The sequence below is a fragment of the Pogona vitticeps genome, chromosome 9 (assembly GCF_051106095.1).
Source record: "Pogona vitticeps strain Pit_001003342236 chromosome 9, PviZW2.1, whole genome shotgun sequence".
NCBI classification, from domain to species: Eukaryota; Metazoa; Chordata; class Lepidosauria; order Squamata; family Agamidae; genus Pogona; species Pogona vitticeps.
In genome coordinates, this window is record NC_135791.1 from 23,294,516 (window position 1) to 23,307,412 (window position 12,897).

The 12,897-nt window shown below is 49.8% G+C and overlaps 2 protein-coding genes across 4 annotated transcripts in view; one reads left to right on the forward strand and one right to left on the reverse strand.

Moving 5' to 3' along the window:
- LOC140702100 (cell adhesion molecule CEACAM16) lies at positions 1–11,163 on the reverse strand. Of its 2 annotated transcripts, none has more exons than XM_072980278.2 (3): positions 11,033–11,163; positions 1,406–1,768; positions 1–200 (listed from the first exon to the last, which is right to left on the reverse strand). In XM_072980278.2, coding segments are annotated over exons 1-3 (408 nt in total). In that variant the 5' UTR covers positions 11,076–11,163; the 3' UTR covers positions 1–198. The 2 variants fall into 2 exon arrangements, with proteins under 2 accessions (XP_072836379.2, XP_078236206.1); XM_078380080.1 differs by lacking the exon at positions 11,033–11,163 and adding an exon at positions 2,928–3,063.
- Positions 11,115–12,897, forward strand: part of BCL3 (BCL3 transcription coactivator) — a 17,938-nt gene continuing 16,155 nt past the window's right edge. For both annotated transcript variants that reach the window (XM_072980274.2, XM_078380079.1), the window contains exon 1: positions 11,115–11,601. In XM_072980274.2, the coding sequence (XP_072836375.2) occupies positions 11,115–11,601 (487 nt within the window). The remainder of the gene's footprint in view (positions 11,602–12,897) is intronic.

Consider the following 12,897-nt stretch of genomic DNA (forward strand, 5'->3'; position numbering starts at 1 on the left):
TTTTGAACTGGCCATGCGCATTTTAATTGGAGTTTGGGGATTTTATGGGGAGGAGGTGTTAGAATGAAGCAAGGGGGGAAACGGGGTGGCTGATTCATCCTTGGGATTCATGGCTGGTCATCAGTCGGTGGCCTCTCTTTCCACAGGTGACACCATGCAAGGAGATCCAGAAATGTAATCTCCAGATAGCCTTTTTCACTCTGTAAACAGACGGACAAAGACAGTTGATGGGTATGGTAGAAAACGGCTTCTTAGAACTCTTCAAGCAATGACTCTCTATGGGTTGCCAACTACCTTATGGGCCCCTGTCACTGTGCCTTAAACAGCCATGACTTCTAGTTCCCATTTGTTTCTGTTGTTGCTCTCAGTTCTAGGACACAGCATCTGTGCTTTCAAGCAGCAGCTCAATGACACACAACAGGAGCTCGGCCTTCCCGTGCTGTATTTTTTTTTATCATCTTAATTTTATTGCCAGCACTGGAGCAATGTTGACTGAACAATGGTTCAAAGGGTTAGCTAAGATGCAATGCACTGAGTGCCATATTTTTCCATGCATACGACTACGCTTTTGTCTAAAATCTTTAGACTAAAAATTGAGAGTCGTCTTATACACAGAAGTAAGCTGAGGAGAGAACAAAACCAAGTGGAGGGGAAAGCAGGGATCAAAGCGATCCTGCAGCGCTTTGATCCTTTCCCCCCTGCACTTGCTAAGCCCCACTTAGATTTCTTAATTTTGGGTTAGAAAAGCCTGAGGGCGTCTTATACATGGGGGTGTCTTATACACAGAAAAATACGGTATTGTAAAAGCCAACGGCGGATCTCAATTCTGTACTCTCCACCTCCTCTAAGAAGCTCATGCTGCTTTATATTATGAAATCCGACACGTCCACACCACAACCCTAGAAGGCAGGCCAGGATGAAAGTGACTCAGTGGCCAGGATCAGGCCAGGGCTGAGTATGGATTGGATTACAGGCCTCCTGGGAGTGTTGCCCTGTAACTGTGGCACTGTGTCGCCTCTCTTACAAAGTCTGATACCGCAGGCTGACAACGTCGAGAAATTCAACAGCAGCTAACCACCCTGTTTTGAATCTTTTGCTGTAATCTCCCTTGTGCAAACTGTGATGAAAGAGCCAAAGTTTTGGGTTGTCTCTCTCCATGGTGGGTCTGATTTAAGGAGAAAGAACTCCACAGAAGGAGACCTGACACGGAGATGCTGCCTGTCCACCTCGGCAGCATCCCCACCGCTCACCTGGCAGAGCCTTCCCCACTCCGAGGAGAGGCCTTTGAACTCTACCTAAATGCTAACCAACATTTGTTATATTGCACTCTACGTTTAGGTAAACCAGTGACCCTTTTGCCTTCTCTTTCAGCATCCCGTGGCTGCTGGCATCCGTGGGTACTCACAGGCCACGTGCAGCCGTATCACGTCATCCGTCCAGCGCTGTGTCCGGCCCGGGCGCCCATCCAGTATGACCAGGCTGTAGTCCCCGGAATCCGAGGCCTGCAAGTTGTTGATGGTGAGGGCGCAGTTCCTTCCCAGGTGTTCACGGCCGGTGAAGCCCCCGCCCCGGCCGGTCACTTGGCCACTTACTGCTTGAAAGATCATCCTCCCCTTGTCAAACTTGTTGCCTCTGCTCCAAAAGCAGATGTAGGGGTAATCAACATCCTGCAAGGACAGAGTGACCGACTGGCCGAGACGAGGGTTTGGGGGGGTGGCCACGACGCGGAGGGCTTCGGCCGATAGCAAGCTGGTGGCCAAGACCAAGGCTACAAGAGAAGAAGGACCAGGTGAGGGGGTCGCTAGCCCTAGCAAGTGGCTTTCTCTTCCGAGGGTTGCCACACCCAACTTCCTCCCTAGCGCCTCTGACGATGCCAACGGTCTCACTTACTTTCACCCGAGCTGGCTTCTGCAAAACCAGAGGCTGCCGAAATATTGGCAACCCTGCTCCCTCCTTACTCTCCCTCCAAGTTTGAGAAAGTAATTTTTAGAATTGTTTTTCTTTATCTATCTATCTATCTATCTATCTATCTATCTATCTATCTATCTATCTATCTATCTATCTATCTATCTATCTATCTATCTATCTATCTATCTATCTATCTATCTGTCTGTCTGTCTGTCTGTCTGTCTGTCTGTCTGTCTGTCTGTCTGTCTCTATCTCTATCTCTATCTCTATCTCTATCTCTATCTATCTATCTATCTATCTATCTATCTATCTATCTATCTATCTATCTATCTATCTATCTATCTATCTATCTATCTATCTATCTATCTATATCTGTCTGTCTGTCTGTCTGTCTGTCTGTCTGTCTGTCTATCTATCTATCTATCTATCTATCTATCTATCTATCTATCTATCTATCTATCTATCTATCTATATCTGTCTGTCTGTCTGTCTGTCTGTCTGTCTGTCTGTCTGTCTGTCTGTCTGTCTATCTATCTATCTATCTATCTATCTATCTATCTATCTATCTATCTATCTATCTATCTATCTATCTATCTATCTATCTATCTATCTATCTATCTATCTATCTATCTATTTGAACTACAGCGCCCAAACTCCAACAGCCAGCTTGCTGGGGGATGCTAGAAAATTTCTTCCAAAGGGGTAACTTTCCTAGCTTCTGCACCCACCGTGTAGTGCATGCATAGGATCGAACTCAGGCTGTGATGAGCAGAGTCTTGACTGCAGGACTGCAGTATAACCACTGCCCCAATGGCAACGAGGGGAGACTCTTAGCTGAGGGACTAAGAGAGCTGTCCTCGTGGCATGCACAGCTCGGTCCTGCCAGGACCTCGTCGCTCCTCACTGCCGCCCCAACCCCAGAACTTGCCCCATTCTGCCTAACTGGAGAGCTGGCCCTGACGGAGCCCCAATGGCTCCCGCACACGGAGATGCTCCTCCCCGGCTCCCTTCCATGTTACCTGCCAAGAGGCTCCTTCTCTTGGACAGCATGTCTGCTGCCCGGCTGCCAGCTTCAGGGCTATGTGCTCTACCCTCCCCACCAGGTCTTATCAATGCGCCCAAAAGAGGAACTTCACCCAAACAAGGGGGATATTACAAGATCTGACCGTTAAGGGGGGGGGGGGATGAAGGACAGGGGAGCACAGCGTGGGGCAAGAAAGAGAGGGAGGGAGAGCAGCCCGTTCTGAGGAAGGACATGATTTCTCAACAGCAGGAAGGAAAAGGAAGAGGTGTGTTGAGATAGTCCCCTTCCAGAGACAGGCCGGGGCACCTGATTCACCTGTTCTAAGACACTGGCTGGTTTTCTTTGGTGTTTTCTCCACCCTCAATGCAAGACACAAGCTGATGATTGATGCAGGCACTCTTCTGAACTCCTGGATTGCCTACTGGCCAGCCCTACTCTCACTTAGCCTTCCTCTATTTAACCCAATGGTTCCCAACCCTGGGGGGACGCAGGTGTTAGTAAAGAATGCATGATATGGTCTCTTGCCCCCTAGTGGACAGTTCTGACTATGCATGCTTCTTTATTAACTCTGGCTGTTGTGCTTTTAACTATATATATAGTGTTCACTCTTACCCATGGTTTTCAGATGCCCTTCTGGAACAAGGTGGCTGGACTATTCAGACATGAAGACATTATAAACTGTAAGCTCCTAGGGGCAGAGGCTGTGCGCGCTTGGATGCTGTGATACCGGCAAGGGATACCTAGACTTCTCTAGTCTTTGCTGAATATTCTGATCACTACACCATTATGCTGTGGGGTGGGTATTTTTGAACTCAACAGAAAAAGCTGTAAAGATCACCGAATACAGAGCTATGGAAAGCTACTGTTTTATTGACTGCAATCTTACAGATCCCCTGAATGCCGCTGGGCTTACGTTCACGCTCTGGTCCTGGAAATGGGATTTCTTTGAAGAAAACGGCAAGCAAAAAATGGCTGTAGCCACACAGTGTTCTCCCTGCCATAAGACCGCTCTTTCCACCTGGCTAGGGGATGATGGGGAATGTAGTGCATCACATCTGGAAATAGCCCGTTTGGAGGAAAGCTTCCTGCTGGTTTCCTTATGGTTCCATCGCCGTTGTTCACGTTGGCCACTAGGTGTCACCATCGCCAGGCCTTTTCCAAGCTCTAGCGCCACCCCATCGTTTTTTGTGAGCTTGCCATGTTTCTCTATTAACTCTGGCTGTTGTGCTTTTAACAACAGCCCGGCTCACAGAAATTTAGCACATGAAGCGTGTGGCTAAAGCAGTGCAGAAAACCCAGCTTCCACATGCCAGCCTGATGGTAAAGGTACTGTGTAAGAGCAGTTAAGAAAAACACATCCGTGTTGCTGCTCCCAGACTCTGGAACTCCCTGCCACTGGAGGCCCCATCTTTGCTGCCCTCCCACAAGCAGGCAAAGACCTTTCTCTTCAGGGAAGCTGTCCCTGAGTGAATGGCTGCCAAGAGGTGTTTTTAAGAGGGACTGTTGTATCTTCTTGCTTTGAGTATGTTTTTGTGTTGCTTATGGCTTTTTTTTTGGGGGGGGAGGGTATTGTATTCATCCTTGTAGTACAGTATACTCATTGTTACAAAAGTAAATACTGTCTTTTAAATGTTTTAAAGATTCCATACACACAAACACACACCCTTACTACACAGGCTGATTTCTGGTGTTAAACTGGTTTTCATTTGTCATTTTTGTTTGTTCTGTCTTCTTTTTCTTTTATTATTCCGTTCATGTAATAAAAAATAAAAACTTTTAAAAGAGGGGGGGATTGATCTTAAATGAAGAGGAGCAGCTTGTACCCTGATCAGTTGGCAACCCGATCTTGCCATCTAGTTTCCAGAGCCTGCCCTTATTAACCCTTTTTAAATTTTTCTTTTCTTTTCTTTAAAGATCGTTGGGCAGGCTCTTCCCCCATCACCAATCCCTTCCTGGCAGGGAGCGTGTGATATTGTGGAACGGGACTTTCCAGCCCTCTTGACTTCTGGGAAGCCTGTACTTTGCGTTTAGGGGTGGGAACAATTGCAGGAAATGCCCCCCTCCCTTCGTTCCCTTCTTGCCCTCCTGCTTTCAGGCTCCTCGGAGGAGGGAAGAGGCCTTGCCATGCCAGCTTTGGGTGGATGCAAACGAACGGCACCTCCGCCATGCTCCTTGCCCCATGCCCCCACACCCTATGATGAGCCACTTCATCCATGATAGGGAAGAATCAACCCAGGACATTTTACTGACGGATGAAATCAAATCCTGCTTTGGAGCTTCACTGCAAAAGCACAGCCCCCACACTGTTGAGGGTTATACGCAAAGGCAAAAGTGACTTTCTTTTACCTGCTACAAGGAATTTCAGCTCAACTGCTCCTGCACATCAGGCTCTACCTAAAATGTAGCAGGACAGGCATGGCTTTTAACTTGGGATCTCGGAAGTAAAGGTAAAGGTTCCCCTTGACAATTTTTGTCCAGTCGTGTTCGACTTTAGGGCGCGGTGCTCATCCCCGTTTCCAAGCCGTAGAGCCAGCGTTTTGTCCGAAGACAATCTTCCGTGGTCACATGGCCAGTGCGACTTAGACACGGAACGCTGTTACCTTCCCACCGAGGTGGTCCCTATTGATCTACTCGCATTTGCATGCTTTCGAACCGCTAGGTTGGCGGGAGCTGGGACAAGCAACGGGCGCTCACTCCGTCGCATGGATTCGAACTTACGACTGCTGGTCTGCTGACCCTGCAGCACAGGCTTCTGCGGTTTAGCCAGCAGCGCCACCATGTGCCTGAATCGGAAACCTGGGTTCAAATCCCACTTTTTCAGACTGGTCAGGTTCACGTCTATGCCACCTTTCCACCAAAGAGCAAGGTACACGACTGCCCTCGACTGCCCTTCGTCTTCACAATGACCTTGTGAAGCCGGCCAGTGGCAAAGGCGATCACTGACCCAGAGAGTTTCACAACTCAGGGGGAATTTCAACCTGGATGTCCGAAGGCCCCAGTTAACACGAACCACGTGCACGAAACTCCGCTAGCTTTAATGCAAAGAGGGCAAGAATCTGGCTGGGCCATCTGGAAGTCATTGGATAGACTTTGAAGCAAAATAGGGGGAAGTCAAAGAATAATCAAGTGCTACTTGGATACAGGACAAATTTCCTGTGACTGTGGAGAAATTCTATCCACGCAGCACTTTTGTGCATGCCATTCATGCCCCACCACGTGTATAAAAGAAGATCTAGCAAATGACTACGACAATCCTATTGAAGTAGTCCGCTGCTGGTCAAAAATAGTCTAATTATCTGAACATTTAAATTTGTTTTGAATGTTGCCTACAATTTCCTATACATTCATAATTTTGAATTGTGCAATGCTCTGATATAGATACGGGAAGATATGGAGAGCAGATTGAAAAGGAATAGGGAGAGGCAGATTAAGATGGTGGTACGGAAAACATCTGTCTTTAAGCAAGCCATGCCCCATTTAGAGGACAACTGGGAGACCCAGGAGCTTACCAGACCGATATCCATATATTTGTACGAAGGTTGCCAACTGTTAGGGGAGTCCATGCTCCTCTGTCTTTAAGGGCAGCCTGACACAAAGAAACTAAGCTTGCACCCCTTCCATTCTCACGCGGCCTGTCTCCCAGACACCGTGTTATCTGCACATGATCCAGCTGCAGTGAAAGACCTGGGAGGAGAGAACAGGAAAAAGTTCACCCCGAGGGACATCCCAGCCATGGTGAGTGACTTCTGCATTCAGTTCCTGGTTCCCTTGAAAGGCTGGGTCTGAGTAAGCTGTACAGGGCTCAGTTCTCTCCAGCGGTGGGAGAGAGATCTTCGCCCTTGACTCATCACACTTCCAAGATGTCAAAATTCAAACCAGAATGCCTCAGCGGCTACCACGGGCCTGAAATCGAACAGACTAGACGTTCAAGCGTGCGGGGGTGGACGGATGGAGGGGAAAAAGCAGTTTTAGATAAGATACCTTCTCCATTGCTAGAGGGGAAAAAATAAATCTAATTCTCCACACAAACCAGCCTGAGCTTCCACAGTTGTCAATGTACAGTGGTGCCTCGTTTGACGACGTTAATTCATTCCAGCAAAATCGCTGCAGAGCGAAAACGTCGTCAAGCGAAATTTAAAAACTCATTGAAATGCATTGAAAACCGTTCAGTGCGTTCCAATGGGCTGAATACCTGCTTGTCCAGTGAAGATCCGCCATACGGCAGCCATTTTCAGTGCCCGTATAGCAAGGAATCCGTCCTAGAAAACAACGGGGGGCTATTTTCTTCAGCCGGTGGCCAGTAAAGCGAAAAATCAGTTCCCGAAACAGGGAACCAATCAACATGAAGCAAAAAAACCCAATCTAAACATCATTTTGCGATTGCAAAAACTTCAACATTAAGCGGATTCGTCGTTAAACGGGGTAATCGTCAAGCAGGGCATGACTGTATTCTGTATTTAAGGAAATGGAGTGCATGTCCCTCTGTGAGGCCTGCCCAGGCATGGAGTTCATAACTGGAGGTCTTTCTCTCAGTCTCACAGGTACGTCTGACAGGGGACCCAGGAGAGGGGCCTTCTCAGTGGTGGCTCCCAGACTTTGGAACTCCTTCCCACTGGAGGCAAGCCTGGCCCCATTTTTTCCTGTCCTTCCGGAAGCAGGCCAAGACCTGTCTCTTCGGCTGAGCCCTCCCTCAGGGATGGCCTGCCTGAGGAGGGTTTTGTTTTTTTTAATGAATTGTGCTCTCTTGTTTTTCAATGGGTTTTTAGTATTGAGCATTTTAAATACCCTTCTTTATTTCATTTTTAATAGTGGCATTAACTCACTCTTTTGAGCTCTTAACGATTGTCTTTTAAATGTCGTGGGCCGCCTTGGGTCCTTTTAGGGAGAAAGGCGGGGTAAAAATTTTTTATATAAATAAATAATCAATCAATTAAGGACTGAAAAATGAAGGGCTCTCAGGTTGTCAATAGACTACTCTGTCGTCACTGAGGGTGAGTGAGTGACCTTTGACTTCACACACATGCACACAAACCAGGATTTCCAGGGCTGCAAGAGCACAGAGAGACAATTTTACAACCCGAAGGTTCATAGTTTCACACGGAGGAGTTCTCTATTCACTGGTAGCTTTTTACTGGGGGAAAAGGTTGATGACCCTCAATCAGTGTGCATCAGATGCAGCAGCCCCTGGATTACCATCCTGCTTTTTAACCTGTCCCTCGAAAAATAGCTCTTCCCCTACCTGCTTGGGGAAGCTGCACCTGTTGAAATGCAGCTTCTTCCCCTACCTGCTTGGAATGTACTGAGGGGAGAGGCTGCACCTGTTGAAATGCTGCCCATATAGACATATGTGATCATAATTACGAGTCCAACTGGATTGTGCCTTCAGCCGGTTCCCAGAACTTTCTCGATATATAGCACTCAGAAATGGTTTACTCGTCCCTTATTCTAGGGGTGTCCCGGGACGGTGCTTTTTGCCCAGGGCTACACAGGCTGACTTTTCTCATAAAATCCCAGAATCATGAAGTTGGAAGGGGCCTATAAAGCCATCGAGACCAACCCCCTGCTCAAGGCAGGGATACAAATCAACACATATCTGCCAGGTGGTTGCCTAAATTTCTCTTGAACGCCTCCAGTGTTTTATATATATGCATACACCCATACATGCAGGTACTGTATTTTTCCGTGCATAAGACACACTCATGTATAAGACACCCCCCACTTTTCTAATCTTAAATTAAGAAATCTAAGCAGGGCTTAGCAAGTGTAAGGGGAAAGGGATCAAAGCGCTGCAGGATCGCTTTGATCCCTGCTTTCCACTCCACTTGCTTTTGTTCTCTCCTCAGTTTATTTCTGTGTATAAGACGACCCTCAATTTTCAGCCTAAAGATTTTAGACAAAAGTATAGCCTTATAAAAATACAGTAGATACTGTACATATATTGTACATACATGTATAAAAACTCTTAAGAGTGACTAACATAACTTTTTATGCAATAAACAAATAATGATATGGGTGGATAGGTATGTAGAGATAAACACACACACACACACATTATATAGATACATGAATATACAGTACATGGACACAGTGAACCCCTTGTGCATGACAGCTGTGGCCTCTCCTTCCTCGGCCAGCAGGGGGCGCCATCCCAAACCGCTCCGGGCGACCTCGCCTGCCCTTTGGTCCAGTGGCCCGTCCCCCCAGCCCGCCCCAGCCGCCAACACCGCGTCACTCTCCGGCCCTGCCCTGCAGCCTCCGAGGGGGGAGGGAAACCGGACGGTCCTCCTGCATCCAGTTTCTCCCCTCCTCTCCCCCTCTTCTTTCCGTCATCCCACGCAACTTGATGGTTCGCTTCTTTTGCCTTCGGGGGATCAGGCAGGCGGAGGAGGTTGCCAACGTTATCCCTCTGTCCTGGATCCTGCTGCTCCTGTGCCTCCGGCGCCAATCTGCAGAAATCCAACGGGTGGAGCGCCTCTCGGTGGGACGAAGCCGACGATGCTTCACCTGTTAGATTTCTGAACGCCAAGCTCGCGCTTAAAAACAAGAACTACAATCAAACTTTAAAAAAATAAACATTGGCGCCTTCCTCTCAACCCGTGTCAAGACTCGCAGCTTGACACGTCGGCGGTTTCAAGCTGCCGTAGGAGGCCGAATAATAGAGGGAAACGAATCGCTTTGGACCTGGAGGCTTTTAACAGGCAGAATTTCAACAGGTGCGGCTTTCCCCCCCTCACCACCCTGCAGCTTCATAGGAGAGGAGCTTATATGCCAAGGAGAGGCAAAGAGGGAGAAAGGGGTATCTCAGCGGTTGCAGGCTGAGGATCCGCACGGTTAATTCGGCGGCGATCCCGCCCGCTCCCCCTTTCCCCCCCTTATACGCAACACACACACACACACACACACACACACACGCACAGAGTCCAAGCCCAAAGCGTCTCCCTCGCCAGCCTGACCCGGGAGCTGGCGACGCGCCCTGGGCGCACCTGGCACCGTTGGCGATGCGCCCTGGGCGCACGGCGCGGGACTCCCCTTTTGGCGGCGGGGCAGGGAGGCGCATCAGGGGCAGGCTGCCAGGAGGAGGCGGGCTTGGAGGCGGAACTCCCCCGGGGAGGGGAGGCCGGTAAGAGCCTTCTGTGAAAGTCCCTACCATTCAGCTGAGCAGACGGGGAAGTCCCGACTTCCTTCCTCCACCGCGAAGGGTGGGCGAAGCGGGGTGTCACCGCCGCTACCCAGGATTCACTCGCGGGCGCTCGCGGGGCACTGAGGTCGCTGCTGACCCCCCCCCCCAGATCTGCGTGGGTTTTATATTGATTTAAGTTTGGGGGAGGTGAGTTTTGTTTTTGTTTGTTTTTTCCCTAGGCTTGTGCTTCGCTTTTTTTTTCCCCTCGTGGGCTTTTTGTTGTTGTTGTTTTGATTTTGATTATTTCGGCTTTTTTTGCTCTTGTTTGTTTCGGGTTTTTTTTGCGTTTTTTGGGGGGGAGGGGAGTTTTTTGTGGTTGTTGTTTTTTCCTTTCCCGATTGTCTGCAAAGAGCTTCTCCTTCGACCGAAAGAGAAGGCGAGGAAGCTAGAAGATGATTTGGCAAAGGAAGACGCCGGGAGATCGGGCGGAGCGCGGCCGGCGGTGACTCCTTTCTTAAGAATCTGAGCCCAGCAAAGAAGGAGCCGGGGGGGAAGCGGGTGGGGGGTGGGGAGTGGGGGGGGGCAGCCAGCCAGCCGAGGGGTGCTTGGTGCAATTTCCCCTGCACCCTCCTCCTCCTTCACTTCCTGCTGATGCTCTTGGAAAGGACGGGGTTTTGACGGGTTCCCCAGAAAAGGATGACACCCCACCCTCTCTCCACGCCCTGTGAGGCAAGAAGGCAGGTGTGATCACGTGGTGGGAAGCGGGCTAGCTCCTCGTGGGGGTGGCAAGGGTTCGAATCCCCTCCACTGGGCTACCTGCCTTGCGCCATTCTCAGAAGCTCGGGAATTTTGGGGTGGCGATCCTGCCCTCTGCCGAAGGAAGAGGAGGAGAAGGTGACTTGGAGGCTGCCAAAATGAGGACTCGGGGGTGACTGGCCCTGGCTCAGACAGCACCGAGGAAAGGGTGACCTCTTCCTCACCTGGAGAACTTCCACCTGGTGGCCCAGCCTCCTCCTCCTCCATCAACCTCGGTCTTTCTCTTCTGGGCGAGGATCCAGGAATATGGCCGGAGAACTGCCCGTGGACCTGCGAACCCAGCGGAAAGCCGACGGCCAGGACAGATGGGTCCCCCCGGAGGGCGAGGCCTCGGCTACCGCGTTAGGGAGGCGATCGCCCGAGGCAAGGACGCCTCCGGGGGGCTCCGGGTGCCCCCCTGCCCTTGGGCAGCGCCAGACTTCCAGGCAGCCCGAGGGAGCCCCCGAAGAGTCGGGTTCGCAGCTGCCCGCCGCCGGGGCGATCCTGCCGGCCCTGCGCAGCAGCACAGCTGGCCAGCCCGCTGGGTCGGAGGGCGAGAAGAAAGCCGAGATGCGCCTGCCCCTCAGGAAGCGGCCCCACCGCGTCGAGGAGGCGCCGGGCCCGCTGGCTGGCAAGGCCCCCAAGCGGGAGGGCCGCCAGGGCGAGAGCGGCGCCTGCGGATCGCACGCCAATGGCTACTGCCCGCCTTACAGCCCCGTGGGATACTCCCGGCTGCCCTCCGTGTATTATCCAGGTAAGGGATCCAGCAGCGCAGGGGGACCCCCCAACCACCCACGGAAAAGGCTTTCTTCCTCCCCACCCCATTCCTGATGCCTCTTTCCCCCTTCCTCATATCCCCTTTGCCCTGTTGGAAAGAATGAATGGGATGATGAGGGCTATAATAATAATAATAATAATAATAATAATAATAATAATAATAATAATAATAATAATAATAATAATAATAATAATAATAATGATGATGATGATGATGATGATGATGATGATGATGATGATGATGATGATGATGATGATGATGATGATCACCACCACCATCATCATCTTCATAATCATCATAATCATAATCATAATCATTATTATCATTATCATTATCATCTTACAGCTGCAGAGCTGGAAGGGACCCTCTGGATCATCACGTCCCGCCCGTGTCAAGGAGGCTCAGTGGGGAATCGAACTCCCCACCTAGAGACCTAAACCCCATGAGTGACCCCACCTTCCTCAGCAACCACTAGGCTCTTCCCTCTCTTTTAGAGATCATTTCTTCCCCTTCTGGCCTGTGTCTTCTCACAGAGGTTTAATCCTACAACGTCCATCATCCCCAGCCAGCCTTGGGCCCTACTTCCTTTTGGGTTAGGAGTGCAACGTTTAGGTCCCTGAAGGTCGAAAGGAAAACATGAACACTGATCCACCTTTAAGGGTCAGGGAAGGGGAGAGCCCCAGTGAGAAAGTGGCGCTGGTTCCGGATCCCACAAGATTGAGAAAGTTACTACAACGCTGAGAAACCTCCCAGCCAGCAGGATCAAAAAAAATTACTTCCTAGGGTCTGGCAATCCTGGAACCAGGCTGGAAAGGTGAATGCCTGCAACACAGAGACTCTTTCCTCAACCCCAAAACCCTTATCAGACGACCTTATCTAAGAGTTATAGATCAAGGGTTGAAAACCCGTTGGCCTCCATCTGTTTTGGACAACAACTCCCATGTCCCTTTGGGGATGGTAGAATTTGTAGGCCTTAACCTCTGAAATGCCACCATTCCCTGTCCGTGATATAGCTATGGCGGAAGTAATGCCTACAGACTTAACACCGCGTGCTGTGTAAATGTCAATGATTATTATTTATATTATGTAGTCATACCCAAAGGTATGAATCCAGAGGAGGGGCAGGAACTGTTCTTGATCGCCCCAGAGTACCCGACATGTAATAATGAGCTCAAGTGACAGGAAGCCAGAGTTTGGTTGAATATCAGGAAAAACTTTGTACAGTGGTGCCTCGCTAGACAATTACCCTGCATGACAGTTTTTTTCGCTAGA

Coding starts and splice junctions, on each gene's coding strand:
- LOC140702100 (XM_072980278.2), bottom strand. CDS start 11,075: ATGGAGGAGGAGGAGGCTGGGCCACCAGGTGGAAGTTCTCCAG. Junction 1,769..11,032: donor ACCAGGTGGAAGTTCTCCAG/GTGAGGAAGAGG, acceptor CTTCTCTTGTAG/CCTTGGTCTTGGCCACCAGC.